At 48.4% G+C, this 16,996-nt stretch overlaps 1 protein-coding gene across 1 annotated transcript; it reads left to right on the top strand.

The window, feature by feature from the left end:
- The first annotated feature begins 7,425 nt into the window (after nucleotides 1–7,425).
- LOC119287929 (protein EXORDIUM-like 3) lies at nucleotides 7,426–8,981 on the top strand. Its single transcript, XM_037567542.1, has one exon. It carries the CDS (start codon nucleotides 7,616–7,618, stop codon nucleotides 8,654–8,656), a length of 1,041 nt encoding a protein of 346 aa, XP_037423439.1. The 5' UTR covers nucleotides 7,426–7,615; the 3' UTR covers nucleotides 8,657–8,981.
- Nucleotides 8,982–16,996: the final 8,015 nt, after the last annotated feature.

Below are 16,996 nucleotides of genomic sequence, written 5' to 3' on the forward strand. Positions count from 1 at the left end.
CGCACGGCGACGACGGAGACAGCGACGACGGGCGGCGGGGGCGACGGCGCGGCGGCGCGGCGGCATTGGCGGCGGCGATAGATCGATGCTGCGTGAGAAGTGGAGAAGTGGTCGACGATGAAACTATTTTTCATAATGTAGTATGTATAGAAGGGGCCTTTAGTACTGGTTGGAGCCTCCAACCGGTACTAAAGGCCAATTTTGGCCAGCCCAAGCGGCGGGAAACGAGGGCCTTTAGTACCGGTTGGTGGCTCCAACCGGTACTAAAGGGCAACATTTTAGTACCGGTTGGAGCCACCAATCGGTACTAATGGTCATGCGCTGCCACCTGCAGTGCGCTATTTTTAGTCCCACCTCACCGAGCGAAGGGCAGCCGCACTGGTTTATAAAACCCAGCCGTGGCTGCCCTTTCGAACTCCTCTATATAGCAGTCTTGTGGGCCTAACTAGGGCGCGCTGCCCTGTGAGCCTGCTGGCCCTTCTGGGCCTGAATTTGCATACCCTAGGTCTAGCAGGCCCACCGGGTAGCGCCATAACAATTTTTTATATAATTTTTTTCTTTTCTGCATTATTTATTTTCTTCTATTTATTTTTTAGTAATTTTTTATATAGTTTTTTCTTTTCTGCTTTATTTTTTTTCTTCTATTTATTTCTGAGTAGTTTTTTTTGCTGTATTTAGTTTCTTTGCCGTCAGAACGTGTTGGAAATTGATGACGTCGCTTCGAATGCTGTATAATGCCGGCTCAAAAAAAGTCTGGAGTTCAAATAAGTTAAAAAAATGAAGTGCCCGTGTAACTGATGAGTTCTCGTCTAAAACCCTGATACTTCGAAAGACATTGTCCAGTTTGTACATGTAGTTCGTCCAGTTTTTGCCGTGACCCTCTCTACTCTTTCGCACATGCTATGCGGGTGAAATGATGATACCTTCAATATTTTCAGAGTTTGTTTTGTAGTGATTTTCATTTTCACGGTCGTTTAGCTCTGATCTAAACAAATCGGTGACTGAAAAACAGCAAATGATGTCAGAACGTGTTGAAAATTGATGACGTCGCTTCAAATGCTGCATAATGTCGGCTCAAAAAAAAGTCTGGAGTTCAAATAAGTTAAAAAAATGAAGTGCCCGTGCAACTGATGAGTTCTCGTCCGAAACCCTGATACTCCGAAAGAGATTGTCCAGTTTGTACATGTAGTTCGTCCAGTTTTTGTCGTGACCCTCTCTACTCTTTCGCACATGCTATGCGGGTGAAATGATGATACCTTCAACATTTTCAGAGTTTGTTTTGTAGTGATTTTCATTTTCACGGTCATTTAGCTCGGATCTAAACAAATCGGTGACTGAAAAATAACAAATGATGTCAGAACATGTTGGAAATTGATGACGTCACTTCGAATGCTGCATAATGTCGGCTAAAAAAAAGTCTGGAGTTCAAATAAGTTAAAAAAATGAAGTGCCCGTGTAACTGATGAGTTCTCGTCCGAAACCCTGATACTCCGAAAGAGATTGTCCAGTTTGTACACGTAGTTCGTCCAGTTTTTGCCGTGACCCTCTCTACTCTTTCGCACATGCTATGCGGGTGAAATGATGATACCTTCAACATTTTCAGAGTTCGTTTTGTAATGATTTTCATTTTCACAGTCATTTAGCTCTGATCTAAACAAATCAGTGACTGAAAAACAGCAAATGATGTCAGAACGTGTTGGAAATTGATGACATCGCTTCGAATGCTCCATAATGCCGGCTCAAAAAAGTCTGGAGTTCAAATAAGTTTAAAAAAATGAAGTGCCCGTGTAACTGATGAGTTCTCGTCCGAAACCGGTGGAGACTCATATTGAGTCCACAAATTATACATATAGAGTTCAATGAAGACCAAATGTTTGTGATAGTTTGAGAAGTAACATATTTAAATTGTGCATCTGAACGCAGAAAAAATACATTGATCAGTACCGCCTTTCAGCCAAAACGCGCTACTGCTACAGAGAAGTACATAAAAAATACATTGATCATCAATAATCTTTTTGTATAGAATCTAAATTGTCAATAGGAATCTACCACCGATTTAAGAACCGGCGAAGACTCCTATTGCAGCCACAGATCCTACACATAGAGTTCAATGAAGACCAAATGCTTGTGATAGTTTGAGAAGTAACATATTTAAGGTGGTCAAAATCTTGTTAGGGAGCAAGGTGGGACTTAAAAAAGTACTGCCACAACCTCTTTAGTACCGGTTCGTGGCACGAACCGGTACTAAAGATGCTGGTGCCCGGCCAGCACCTTTAGTACCGGTTCGTGGCACGAACCGGTACTAAAGCTTCGCATTGAACCGGTACTAAAGATCTCCTCTCGTCTAGTCATTTGAACCGGCACTAATGGGCACATTAGTGCCGGCTCATATGCAAACCGGTACTAACGTTTCTCATATTTGCCCCTTTTTCTACTAGTGGAACACTACCGTCGGTAAACCGGCGAAGATCCGACATCTCCTCACCGGTCCCTCCACGCGCCGCCGGTCGGCGGAAGGCCACCCCGTGGCGGATCCGATCGGGGCGTTCGATCCGCAGTCGCCGCCGCCACCATCTCCGTGCAGATCAGGTACCCCGTCGGATGGGGCGCTGCCCCGCCGTCGTCCAGTCAGGGCCGCCGCTCTGTCGGCTTATGGCACTTCGGCCACCGCCGCACGGCAAGGGATCGCCGCCCCAGCCGCCGCCTTCGGATCACACGAGAAGGGGCGCCCCTGCCGCCTCAGATGACATCTTGCCGCATCCACCCGCCCAGGTGCCTTCGGCGCCGGGCCCGCCGCCACCGCGGCCCTCGCCGGTGGCAGCGGCGACAGAGGGAGGCGCGAGAGGAGGCCTGTGGCGCTAGGGTTCGGGGGGCCCTGGCGTCTCCTAGGGGGAGGCGGCGCGAGGGGGAGGGAGCGTACGTCTACTACTCTATTGAGGGGGAGGACCTTCTCGGCATGGTACCATGAGGAATTCGCATGAGGACAGGCTAGGGCCTCTTTTCTCAGTTTTTCTCTTGTGTTTTTCTGGGACATTCTCTGTCCCCCACCGATCACTTGATCAGCTATTTTGTTCCTCCCTTCTGCTAAATCAATAAAACACCAGCGTTGCTGCCCAGTTCAAAAAAGAAAAAATCCATTTCATTTTACCTGCTGCGTGCCATGCCTGCATCGACACAAATCATGCACCCCTTCAGAACCTGCGGTCACACACATAGACTTGTCAAACAAGTTGGAAATAGGGACCGATAGGAGGACGTACCCCTGGTGCGTGGCAGACGCTGCTACGCTCAGCAGGGTTCGACTCGACGGCCTCGTATCAAATCTGCCTCCTTCAAGGCCGTGCCTGACGAAGCCTCCAGCAGCTCGTGGGTCGATAAACATGTCGAAACAGTATCTGAACTGAGCCGCGTGAGAGAGCGAATTCACAAGATATGTTTGCTTGAGCAGGCAGATGTCTGCTGATAAAAAGAACAGTAGTGATAGATACTGTCAGCCGTACTATTCTTTTAAGCACTCATCATCAACGACTGAACGTACACTAACAGAGGATGTTGCAGTACTCCCTCACAAAGCAAGCAGTCGGCTTTAAACACCGCCATTACTCTGTATACGAACACTAATAACGACCACTCATCATTTCACGGCTCACGGACAGATTTCACGGCGCACTACCTGATGTTTTACTCCTGCAGGGAAGTGCATCCCCAAACAACCAACCAAGCATGCTCCACTCCCGGAAATCACCGCCCAGATCTGAACGGCTCTCCGTAACTTCGTCCTTTATGCGACCATCACTAAGAATTCTTTTAAAAATTCCAAAAAAAAATGTGAGTACCAGTGCAAAATCTAAGGCTTGAACCCTTATGGGATGGTTTCATCATAAGGGAACTAACCATCTGAGCTTAGTTGAAAAATGTTCAATGTGCATCAAAAAATGATATGCGTGTATAATAAAACTGCACAATATTTACTAAAACAAGTAGACATGTGTTGAAAAGAAGAAAATGTAAACAAAAATAAAATCAAAGAAAATCATATGAAGAAACAAAAAAAAATAGAACCACAGAGAAATTAAAAAGAAAAACTGAGGAAACATAAGAGAACCGTCGGAAACAAACAAATCCGACAAAAGGCAAGAAAAATGATTAAAAAAAGGAAACACATAGAAAAGAAAAACCTCGTCCAGAAAATCACTTCCGTAGTAACCCATAATGGGCCGGCCAGGTAACGCTCGACGTGGAAAACCCTTGAAGCGAGACAGATGGTAGCATTGCTCTAAACTATATATAGCTCCCACGTACCAGGACATATCACAAATTTTCCTACTTTTGTTGATTATAAATGGGTCGATATCACCGATCAAGCCCATGTTCTTATAATTTTTTGGCTCGCCCATTCCTCCATGGCCTATCACATCGCCTTGATTGTCTCAAAATAAAAAAGAAATCCCATTGCCTTCCTCTGTTCATGCGACGACGGAGCGATAGGTTGGAACAATGCAACCGTGTGGCCCTCGGCCCACCAGAGTTCAACGCCGACCGTGCATGCTGCGGGGTACGGGGATATAGCGATACTTTGAGTTTCCAGTCCTCAATTGTAACAACTCTTCTGATGTTTCTTAGCAATAGTAATACGAATCTATGTTGCCACCTTCCCCTCAATTCACTCTTACTGACCATCTCCAGACCATCTCAAACCCCCATCTCCCAGTCTCCCACCTTTGTTCAACAATCCATGAAAATATAATACTTCCTCTGTAAAGTAGTATAATATCTTTTAGATCACTAAAAGAGGAGTATATTAGTTTATAGAGGGAGTGGTAAATTAAATTCATGGGCACTAGAAGCGTTGGCACCATTGATTCATATATCAATGCTCCATGATGTGGCACAAACCCACTACTACTAACCGGGTACTATAAATGTCATTGCTTCTAACTGTGCTTGCCATGTTACAAATGCCATTACAAACATTTGCACGTGACACTATTTCCCATGCCTCTACCTACAACTTCGATAGTACGTGTGCAAGACTGTGAGTGTCTTGATGAATATCATGTGGGATTGGAAGATATTAGGAAAATTGTGTTAGGCTCAAACCGGTAGGTGCACATGAACTTCAAGCTACCTCCCACCACAAGTCTATATTTCATGGGGCATTGAGCAACCAAACTCTCTTTCCCCTCTCTAGAGCGTGTGCACCCGCATTCTGTTCAACAACATGGTTATATGATAGTTGTGGATAATTGGTAGGCCCATATTGAGTTACTTTAATATACATGATGGGTTTTAGCGCCAATCTGTTGTAACCACGTATCCCTTTCCTGATGGAGAGATACCTTGTCCAGGTAAACGAAAGAGGTAGCAAGGCAGGCCACTCACAGAAAATGACTTGTTTTTTTTGTCTCTTTCCGTGTGAGGAAAATCATTTTGAAACATATAATGGTGTCATAGAACAGTCGTACAATCACGAACGAGATGTAGAATTCAAATAGTCTTAACTAAATTTTTACAGGTATGATGCCAATTAAATAATTATTATGAAGATTGTTCCATTTTCTTGCCCGAAACAAATCATGTTTGATTCAGTTAGGTCATGACATGTTGTGTCGGTTGGGGTGTGTTGACTGGTGGGGTATGTCAATTCTTATTTGACACTCAATGTGTCGGATAGACGGGTAAACAAGCATAAGTCGCCCATTCTTGCCTAGCCCATTTACCTCTTTGTCGTTCTTTCTTTTTTCCCGTCTTATTGCTTTCCTTTTCATACATTTTTTTCACCTCCTTGTTTAACTTTTCTTTTCTATGTGTTTTCCTTTTCATTTTCTAAATTTTTGTGGTGGTGAGGAGGCGTAAGTGCTTTGAGCATTTTTAGAAAAGCATATGAAGACATATTGAGACATGCCATCCCTAGCACCAAACCACAATAATGAATCTTAGAAATACAAAGAGTTTTCAGGCACCGTGTATGTTGAATTCCAACGGACAGGCTTATCTATCTTCATTCAGATGGTAAATGTTCTTGGCAGTTTCATAGAACGTGTGAATACGATTGAAAAAAAAAATAGAGGTACTTTGAAATGATTCTAGGCAACTTGTGTAAATTTGCTGTGAACTTTCTTCCGTTTCAAATTGGACCGGCTTTTTTTACAGTAAACTCTCTGCACGCTGTATCCACTTTCCGTTCACCATGGATGTACCGTCAGCAGTCAACTCTCATTTCATTTTACGCGCTGTACGCGCTGTACGGACCGCTTGGATTCGTTCACACGCACGGTAGTAGAAGAAATTTCCTCCTCCCCTGCATGCGGGGTGCGGTGCGGCAGGACAGGGGAGGGGCGGGCCCCACCGCAATCGATGCGGCGCAGCAGTACTCCGCGCCCGCTCCGCTCCAATTTCCTCGCCCTCTCCGTAGCCCCTGCCCCCACCTTTGCCGGACACGCGGGCCCCGCGGGTCGCGAGGACCACGGGTAAAGCGAGCCGGAGCCGTGATATGATGGCAACCGGACGAGACGCCCGGGATCTGGCGGGCGGGTCCCACCACACTCGAGAGCGCGCCCACTCTGCCCGCTCTTTTTTTACCCTCTTTTGTTCCGAAAACCCCCTCTGGAGGCTGAGCTCCAGGGAGGCCGACTTTTGGAAAATTTAAAATTTATCAGAATTCATATTTTATATTTTAAAAAATGTAAAATATATATAAATATACATGAAGGTATAATGCACAAGTGTGTAAGTTTTTAGGACGAAAACATTGAAATGAGTGTTGAGCAAAAAAAAACAAATCGTAGCCTTTTTATCGCATGGTATACTGTTTATCCTTTCAGGCCATGAATTTGTCTTTTTTCTCGTACAGATAGCATTTTGAGATATTTCATCATGAAATTTTACACATAAACACATAACATCATTCGTCACGTGTACATTTTTTTTCTTCAAAATTTTCAAACTAGAAAGTTTGTTTTTTTTTTCAAAAAAACCGTCCTCCATGAAGGTCGAGAGCCAAAAGGCCTCACTCCTCTTGTTCCCCCTTTTTCTTGAGGCAACACGCGGTGCGGTCGTAAAGCACAAGGGATTCATGCGCGCTTCCGGCCCTCCCACTTGACTAGCAGTACAAATGTAGTGGTACAATCATTCATGTAAAAAAAAAGAGGCAAATGCTTTCACTCTTCTCACTGACTTTACTGCGAAACTAGCCTCAGAGAAGACCGTAACAGTGCAAGCTTCATTTTTCCACTAGCCCATGCGCCCATTGTACACTGCAATCTTTCTTTACTCAAGCTGTCAAGTAGTAGTAGATTCGGACGCAGTAGAATGATTGTTAGGGAGCAGTAGATAGATTATTAGGAGGAACACCCCACGTTCGGCTCCTTAATCCACAGACAAAACCAGAGCCGCACCGAGGGCCAAACTGTTCCAACTTGAAACCCCAAAAGCGCCAAGCCAAGACCACTGTCCCGTGTCTTCCTCTCCACTCTCACTTCACTCTCACTCTCACTCTCACTCCCATGGATTTTACACTCTCACCGCCTCCGTTCCCCCACTCTCTATAAAGCATCCCGGGCCAAGAACCTCCAGTAAAGTAAGCCAGGCGACATTCCCCTCGAATCCAGCCGAGATGCCGCACCGCGGCGCCGTCCTCGTGTTCCTCCTCGCCCTCGCGGCGGCGCCGCTCGCCGCCGTGGCGTGGCGCCCGTGGCCGCCGCGCGTTGCCAGCGGCGCGCTCGCCGGCCTCGGCGCGTCCAAGAAGTTCGAGGGCTCGTCCGACTTCGTCAAGCTCGAGTACCACATGGGCCCCGTCCTCGCCGCCGACATCACCGTGCACCCGATCTGGTACGGCGCCTGGCCCGCCGACCAGAAGCGCACCATCCGCGCCTTCCTGCGCTCCCTCTCGCCGCAGGCCTCGGGGGAGAAGGAGGGCGCCGTCCCGTCGCCGTCGGTGGCGGACTGGTGGCGCACCGTCCGGCTCTACACGGACCAGACCACGGCCAACGTGTCGGCCGTGGTGGCGCTCGGGCAGGAGAAGTGCGACGCGCGGATGTCGCGGGGGGCCTCGCTGTCCCGGATGGACATCCAGAGCGTGGTCAAGGACGCGGTGACCGCGCGCACCAGGCCGCTGCCCGTGGACGCCGGCGGGGTGTACCTGGTGCTGACGTCGCCGGAGGTCCGCGTGGAGAACTTCTGCGGGCAGGTGTGCGGCTTCCACTACTTCACCTTCCCGTCGGTGGTCGGGTACACGCTCCCCTACGCGTGGGTGGGCAACTCCGCGGGGCGGTGCCCGGAGGTGTGCGCCTACCCGTTCGCCATCCCGGCGTACGTGCCGGGGCGGCGGCCCGAGGCGCCGCCCAACGGCGACGCGGGGGTGGACGGCATGGTGAGCGTCATCGCGCACGAGCTAGCGGAGATGGCGTCCAACCCGCTGGCCAACGCGTGGTACGCCGGCGGGGACCCCTCCTTCCCCACCGAGATCGCCGACCTCTGCGAGGGCATCTACGGCACCGGCGGCGGCGGCGCGTACACCGGCCAGCTGCTCACCGACGGGCGGTCCGGCGCGTCGTACAACCTGAACGGCGTCGGCGGGCGCAGGTTCCTGGTGCAGTGGGTGTGGGACCCCTACCGCAGCTACTGCTCCGGCCCCAACGCGCTCGACCAGCATTAGTAGCCTTTGCGTTTCGTCTCGCCGCCGCCGCACCCTCGCCGCATCTAGCGCTAGCGGTAGTAGTATTCCTCCCACTACGACATTGGATTCCTTCCTCGGGACATCCATGGCCACGGGAGCGTTTCCTCCTGTATAGAGTCAGTGGGACGAAGCATGGTGGTCCGGTCCGGTGAGCCCAGCTTGTCCCTCCTCTGGGCTGGGGACATACGGCTGGTTCATTGTTGGTATGGCTGCGTGCGGACAATGTTTTGGATGTTCAAATTTGATGTCATTTTGTCCATTTCCCCGCTCGGTTCGTTCGAATTTGATCAGCATTACTACGATACTAGCTTGTTTGAAACACTGAGGGTACAATCATTGGAAATCTGGATGAACAACCATTGAACAAATGTAGGGAAGTACACGGCTGCGTGCGTCCACCCCAGGTGTGCTGTGGGCGTTGCACAATGACAATGCGCTCCGAGATGGAAATGATCACAGGCAGGGAGTACAGGAGCTTTTGTCATGGACCGGCCATGGGCATGTGAGCAGGTGGGCGTGTCCTGTGCTGTGCAGCATCAACGGAGCGCAATGATGGTCGATGGGCGTCGCCATTTTGTTCCGTAGCGCACTAGGCTTTCACCAGCTAGGTGTCCGTCCTTGGATCCAGCAGAGTGCTGCTGCTCCGTGGACGTGGTCACGAGTAGGCACCCAACGAATTATTGAGCTAATGGTATACTGTGAAGGAGCCACTGCTGCACAGTCGAATGTCCTGCTCTCCCCGCCATCATAGCTGGGCCGTATGGGCTGCTTTCTCCGTATCGTTTCATTCACTTTGTTTACTGCACCTACTAACACCAAGTATCCTATGGTATTATGGTCATTGGGGGCGTACACGATTCAATTTTTCTTCCCACGTTTACCAACCCAATACCCATGGTCATTCATATCATGGGATACACAATGAATATTCAACCAACATGTCATACTTGTGTGGATGATGGCCTCCGACCTCTCCCTTATACATATACCGCCCCAACTTCGCCAAAGTAGATAGCAAGCCAAGTTGTTTCATTCATACAGGCGATGACCACACATGAACAAAGAGGAATGTGAGAAAAATAGCCTATGCAAACGGGAATTGGAGACATCAGAACATGAGCAGCATTGGGTATTTAGCAGCTCAATCTTGCAAGTTTTCCATAGGTTGAAAGACGCATTTGTCCAAGTGTCAATGGACTGCTAATGTCGAGCGATGCCTCGGCCCGAACCTCTGTATTATTTCCTCCGCCAATTGCATCCTGGGGGTGCACGGTCGCGTTTCGTAGCTCGTCGACTATGCGCATGCAAGTCACTTAATTCTTGTGCCCAAACGTTAGCATGTCCCGCCTGACTCGGGATCTTGGCAATTGGGTGGATGCTGACCACGGTGGTGAAGACCGTGGGAATGTGGTTCTCTTGCACAAAGATGTGTGCAATCCCTTTGTTGATGGGTTAATGTGGTTCCCTAGTGCTCATGTCATGGCTACTATGAATGTTGTCGCCTCAACCTTCGCCCTTTGGCTCCGTTGTGAGAATGCCAAGTCCACTGCGGTGGCTCTTCATTCACTCATGGCCGACTTTTATCAACCGGGGCATTTCAGTTCAGCTTAAAATTAGCAACTTCGAATCGCTTGGTACCTAGAGAAGTTTTGAAATAATTTTTGGGTCCTTATCAACTGCTCTCTCCGTAAACTAATATAAGAGCTTTTAGATCACTACTTTAGTGATCTAAATGCTCTTATATTAGTTTACAGAGGGAGTCGTAGTTATAATTTATATTTTGGCTATATGATATTGCCTACCCTGTTGGCCACTACCACGAGCTAGGGCTTGATTAGCAGGAGAATCTTATTAGTAAAGGTTTAAATATAATAAAGATAAGCGGCGAGTCGGCAATTGTTCTATCTTTCAAGAATATATTCAAATGTGTTGCCGATGATACAGTAACCTTTTAGTATATTGTTTAACGAAGAAATTAGTGGAATTCATGTACTTTATTGTCTCGTGCAAGGAATTGTCTTGCTTTGTTCATAGACATAAAATATCCCCAGATAATCATTGCTGCAACAGTGTTACTCTCTTAGTGTTAGATTTATCGTTTTGATGAAAGACAATAAGTTCGGACAATCGGTTCTAAACATAGTTAAACCATCTCAATTACCATATCCAGACACCTCAATTACCATATCTCAAATCCATACAAACTCATACAACTACGTCGACGCACATGCATCGTCCGGCTACTCCATCACACCACACTAAACATGCCATCAGACTACCAAAATTTGGCATGTTTGGCTATGGTGGAGTTCATGCACGGCTGCCCTTGCCCTTCCCGGCGCCCTTGCCGTCCTTCTCGTGGAAGTACCGGTCGAAGACGCATTACGGATCAAGCTGGATCTGCTCGTCGCTGGAGTTGTCCTGGTCATCGCTGTCATCGCCATGGCACGGACCGCCCGATTCTGCTCTCGGGCGAGGGCGCGCATGTTCCTTTGTTGTTGTTTCTTCATAATGCGGGCATGGATGGGTTCCTTCTTTGTGGCCGCCCACGCCGCCGCATCAGCCGCCTCCGCCGCCACCATTGCCGCCGTTATACGGGCCTCGGCGGCCCTTATGCTCTCCTTCCCACGGCGGGCCGCCCGTTCCTGGTGCGACTCATACTCTGCCCGACCGGTGATGGGGAAGGACAGGTGTTTCGGTCGGGACCGCGAGGATCCAGCACCCGAGCGCCTGGTGAGCCGATGCTATGGCGTCGCGGCGGACGGGTCCATCCGTCAGCCGGGCGCTGTGTCCTCCCGGGAGCGGCAGAGTGCAATGTGGACTGCCATTGCCTCCTCCAACCCACACGGGATGACACTCCAATCAACGGATCTGGACTGGTCGGAGTCCGATCCGCTCCCTGCAATGGCGGAGAAGGCCGAAAACCACCGGAGGTGAGCTCGGGTGGCGGAGAGGAGTGGAGTGGAGTGGAGTGAAGTGAAGTGGCTAGGGTTTGCTCCGGCGAGAGAATGGGGATGAATATAAGTGGGGTCGGCTGGGACAACATGGGCCGGGTCCGACGTGGTGGGCGTGCCCGGGGGCCCACATATCTGCCCCATATTTGCGTAGGATGTGGGGGTGGCGGTCAGCCCAGGCGTTTGAGGCCCGTTTGAGGCATCCGTCTGGGTCGAAAAAACGGGACCGGACAGTGACCGGGCAGCCCGCCTAGGCGTATGAGGCGGGTTTGAGAGATCCGGCTGTAGATGCTCTTATAAACAAGTTTTCCAAAGAGACTGGTTCTACTGCTTCGTGGTCACAAGTTCACAGTGTTACTCTCAAGGCGGACCTGTAAACCTCCCGCAACCGTCCGGACCACGTTGTCCGGACCGCGGGGCGGTCCGGACATGATTTCTCCTACAAATTAGAGACAAAAGTGGGGGAGGTTTGTGGGAGTCCGAACCGCTCCCAAGCCTGCTTCTGACCGCCGTGGCTCACCAAAAACTTGTCACCTGTCCCTCCTACGCTTTCCTTCCGATGCACACAGCCGCTTACTGCGCCGCATTCGTGTCGGACCAGAGCATGCGGAGGCCGGCAATGATGTTGCGATGAGACCGGAGGGAGGAAGGGCGGCGCTGACCGACGCGACCTCTCGGCAGCCGCCGCTTCAATGCGGACGCAGGTTCGAGAGGCATTGTAGCAGCTGGCGCCCTTCGCATGGCTTGGGTGCGGCTATTTAAGTTGTGCTCCAGTGCCTCCAACATCGCATACTCCTCCTTCCTCCTCCTCCTCGCTTATCTCCCTCAACATCTCCGGCGACAGGCAAGTCCTGGGCGTTGGCGTCGGCAAGCGGTTCTAGGGCGGGATCTGGCGTCTCGTGGAGACACCGCCCTCGAACTACGGGGCCGTCGTCCTCGTCGGCTGGCAGCGAATTGCCGTGGGCGAAGATCGTCATCTCCTCTGGCGATGAGGAGGACTAGCAGCCGCCGCTGCCACAACAGTTTGCGCCAGAGGTGTCGGGCCAGGTCTACGCCGACACCAACATAGATTACGAGTAGCAGAAAGAGCTGATGCTCCATCGCTCCGTCGTCCACACCAATGGCCTGGCTCCGCCACCGAACGGCTCCTCCCGTGAAGCCGGAGCCGACATACCATCCATGTTCTCTGCCGCCGCACAGTCGCGGAGTCCAAATCAGACGCCGCATTAAGTAAGAGCAGCTCTCGCCGCTGCCCCGGCGCGTCATGAAGGAGGAGCGTCTCTCGCCGCTGCCCCGACGTATCATGAAGGACACACGCCCCTGGCCCCTGCCGCACCTACCCAAGGTGCAGGTGTGCGGCTGCTTGATGACCCACAAGTGTAGGGGATCTATCGTAGTCCTTTCGATAAGTAAGAGTGTCGAACCCAACCAGGAGCAGAAGGAAATGACAAGCGGTTTTCAGTAAGGTATTCTCTGCAAGCACTGAAATTGTAGGTAACATATAGTTTTGTGATAAGATAATTTGTAGCGGGTAACAAGCAATGAAAGTAAAAAAGATGCAGCAAGGTGGCCCAATCCTTTTTGTAGCAAAGGACAAGCCTGGATAAGTTCTTATAATGAGAAAAACGCTCCCGAGGACACATGGGAATTATCGTCAAGCTAGTTTTCATCACGTTCATATGATTCGCGTTCGTTACTTTGATGATTTGATATGTGGGTGGACCGGTGCTTGGGTACTGCCCTTTCTTGGACAAGCATCCCACTTATGATTAACCCCTACTGCAAGCATCCGCAACTACAAAAGAAGTATTAAGGTAAACCTAACCATAGCATGAACCAAGTGGATCCAAATCATCCCCATACGAAACAACGCATAAACTAGGGTTTAAGCTTCTGTCAGTCTAGCAACCCATCATCTACTTATTACTTCCCAATGCCTTCCTCTAGGCCCAAATAATGGTGAAGTGTCATGTAGTCGACGTTCACATAACACCACTAGAGGAAAGACAACATACATCTCATCAAAATATCGAACGAATACCAAATTCACATGACTACTAATAGCAAGACTTCACCCATGTCCTTAGGAACAAACGTAACTACTCACAGAGCATATTCATGTTCATAATCATAGGGGTATTAATATGCATTAAGGATCTGAACATATGATCTTCCACCAAATAAACCAACTAGAATCAACTACAAGGAGTAATCAACACTACTACCAACCCACAGGTACCAATCTGAGGTTTTGGTACAAAGATTGGATACAAGAGATGAACTAGGGTTTGAGAGGAGATGGTGCTGGTGAAGATGTTGATGGAGATTGACCCGCTCCCGATGAGAGGATCGTTAGTGATGAAGATGGTGATGATTTCCCCCTCCCGGAGGGAAGTTTCTCTGGCACAACAGCTCCGCCAGAGCCCTAGATTGGTTCCGCCAAGGTTCCGCCTCGTGGCGGCGGAGTTTCGTCCCGTGAGCTTGCTTATGCTTTTTTCTTGGGTAAAAGACTTCATATAGCAGAAGATGGGCACCGGAGGGCTGCCAGGTGGCCCACAAGGCAGGGGGGCGCACCCAGGGGTAGGGCGCGCCGCTACCCTCATGGCCAGGGTGTGGGCCCCCTCTGGTACTTCTTTTGCTCAATATTTATCATTAATTCCAAAAATGACTTTCGTGGAGTTTCAGGACTTTTGGTGCTGTGTAGAATAGGTCTCCAATATTTGCTCATTTTCCAGCCTAGAATCCCAGCTGTCGGCATTCTCCCTCTTTATGTAAACCTTGTAAAATGAGAGAGAATAGCCAAAAGTATTGTGACATAACGTGAAATAACAGCCCATAATGCAATAAATATCGATATAAAAGCATGATGCAAAATAGACGTATCAACTCCCCCAAGCTTAGACCTCGCTTGTCCTCAAGCGGAAGCCGATATCGAAGAATATGTCCACATGTTTAGAGATAGGGGTGTCTATAAAAATAAAATACGGACATGAGGGCCTCATGATCATTCTTATAACAACAGCACATATATATTTTGTCATATGATTTCTTATACTCAAGTAACAATCTATTCACAATATCAAGTATGATTCAGAAACTTCATTGAGAACTAACAAACTATAATCTCAGTAATTGAAGCAATTGCAATTTATCATAACATCGGAAAGAGTCAATAATAGAGCTTTTCAGCAAGTCCACATACTCAACTATCATTTAGTCTTTCACAATTGCTAACACTCACGTAATACTTATGGTTATGGCGTTTTAATCGAACACAGAGAAAGATAGGGGCTTATAGTGTTGCCTCCCAACCTTTTACCTCAAGGGTAATGTCAACAGTAATAGTTCATGCTAACTTACATCTAATTGGATATATATATATATCAGGATCTTTCCAACACGAGGTGCTTGCCAAAGGATAAAATGAAAAAAGGAAAGGTGAAGATCACCTTGACTCTTGCATAAAGTAAAAGATAGGCCCTTCGCAGAGGGAAGCAGAGGTTGTCATGTGGTTTTTGATTGGATGCACGAAATCTTAATGCAAAAAACGTCACTTTATATTGCCACTTGTGATATGAGCCTTTATTATGCATTCCGTCGCTTTTATTACTTCCATATCACACGATCGTATAAAGCTTATTTTCTCCACACTAATAAGTCATACATATTTAGAGAGAAATTTTTATTGCATGCAACATGACAACTTACTTGAAGAATCTTACTCAATCCATAAGTAGGTATGGTGGACTCTCATGGCAAAACTGGGTTTAAGGATATTTGGAAGCACAAGTAGTATCTCTACTTGGTGCAAGGGATTTGGCTAGCATGAGGGGGAAAGGCAAGCTCAACATGTTTGAATGATTCATGACAATATACTTTAACTGAGATGCGAGAAAACATAACCCATTACGTTGTCTTCCTTGTCCAACATCAACTCTTTAGCATGTCATACTTTAATGAGTACTCACAATCATAAAAGATGTCCAAGATAGTATATTTATATGTGAAAACCTCTCTTTCTTTATTACTTCCTATTAATTGCAACGATGACCAAAACTATGTTTGCCAACTCTCAGCAACTTTAAATCATCATACTTTCTATATGCGAAGTCATTACTTTTCATAAGATCAATATGGTCTCTTTTATTTCTTTTTACTCTTTTATTTCCTCAAGATCTTAGCAAGATAGCAAAGCCCTTAACTGAACACTAATCTTTATTATATATAGCTCACGGACTCGATTACATAGAGGGATCACAAAGCAAAACTCAAAACTAATTCATACCAAAACTTTATTCTACTAGATCAAGATATTACCAAAATGATCGAACTAAGTAAAACGGTAAAGATAGGAGTGTGATGGTGATACGATACCAGGGAACCTCCCCCAAGTTTGGAAGTTGCCAAGGGGAGTGCCCATACCCATGTGATTATCTCCTCGAAGGTGGTTATGATGGAGTTGTTGGTGATGTGGGCTTCTTCCTCAATTTGCGCTTGAGGATGGAATTTTGCTCCCTTAGATCATCAATCTCCTGCTCAAGGCTTAATATCCTTTTGCATAGTTCCTGTTTGTTTTCCTGCAAGAGACCAAAAGGAATAAACTCAATCTTTGGTTTCTTTGCTCTGTTAGGGAGACTTGACTTTTTAAACTCCACATGCATGTCCCCAGGTTGAGGTAATGGGGCTTCATCTTCATCTGAGCTCGACTCCTCCTTTCCTTTAGGCTCATAGTCTTCTTCTTCTTCCGTAGTCCAGCCAAGATGCTCCAAGTCCCCGTAGATCTTAGGGTCTGCTAGGTAATCATCCACATAACTTTCTCCCTCCGAATCCTGGGATGACATATTGCTCTTATCTGCGGCAGAAACAGCTCAAGACAAAAACAAAGGATTTTTGCGTGATACGGTGGTCAAAACCTTTGGGAGATTATATAATGAATTTTTACCGACCGAAAGAAGTATTGTGCAAGAAAACGGAGTCCGGAGAGCACACGAGGTGCCCACGAGGCAGGGGGCGTGCCCTCCACCCTCGTGGACTCCTCGTGTCCTTCCCGGACTACTTATTTTCCTATTTTCTTAAATATGCTGCTCAAGGAGCGCTCCTCGGGGATGTACCGCCTCTCACTACCGGACTCGCGGTCTATGCCTACGGCCACGGGCCGTCGGCATAGGCCCCTAGGCCGTCGACATAGATCTATGCCGACGGCAGCCGTCGGCATAGAGCCGTCAGTCTAGATTACGTTAGCGTACTCCTGTCAGACCGTCGGCATAATAATGTCGTCGGCATAGGGGTCTATGCCGATGGCCCTGGCGCAGTTTTGAGTTTAGCCGTCGGCGTAGTTTTCCGTCTGACGGCAACGGACGACGCC

This window comes from Triticum dicoccoides, chromosome 4A (genome assembly GCF_002162155.2).
Source record: "Triticum dicoccoides isolate Atlit2015 ecotype Zavitan chromosome 4A, WEW_v2.0, whole genome shotgun sequence".
NCBI classification, from domain to species: domain Eukaryota; kingdom Viridiplantae; phylum Streptophyta; class Magnoliopsida; order Poales; family Poaceae; genus Triticum; species Triticum dicoccoides.

Excerpts from the sequence above, each read along its gene's own strand:
- LOC119287929 (XM_037567542.1), top strand. The coding sequence starts at position 7,616 with ATGCCGCACCGCGGCGCCGTCCTCGTGTTCCTCCTCGCCCTCGCGGCG.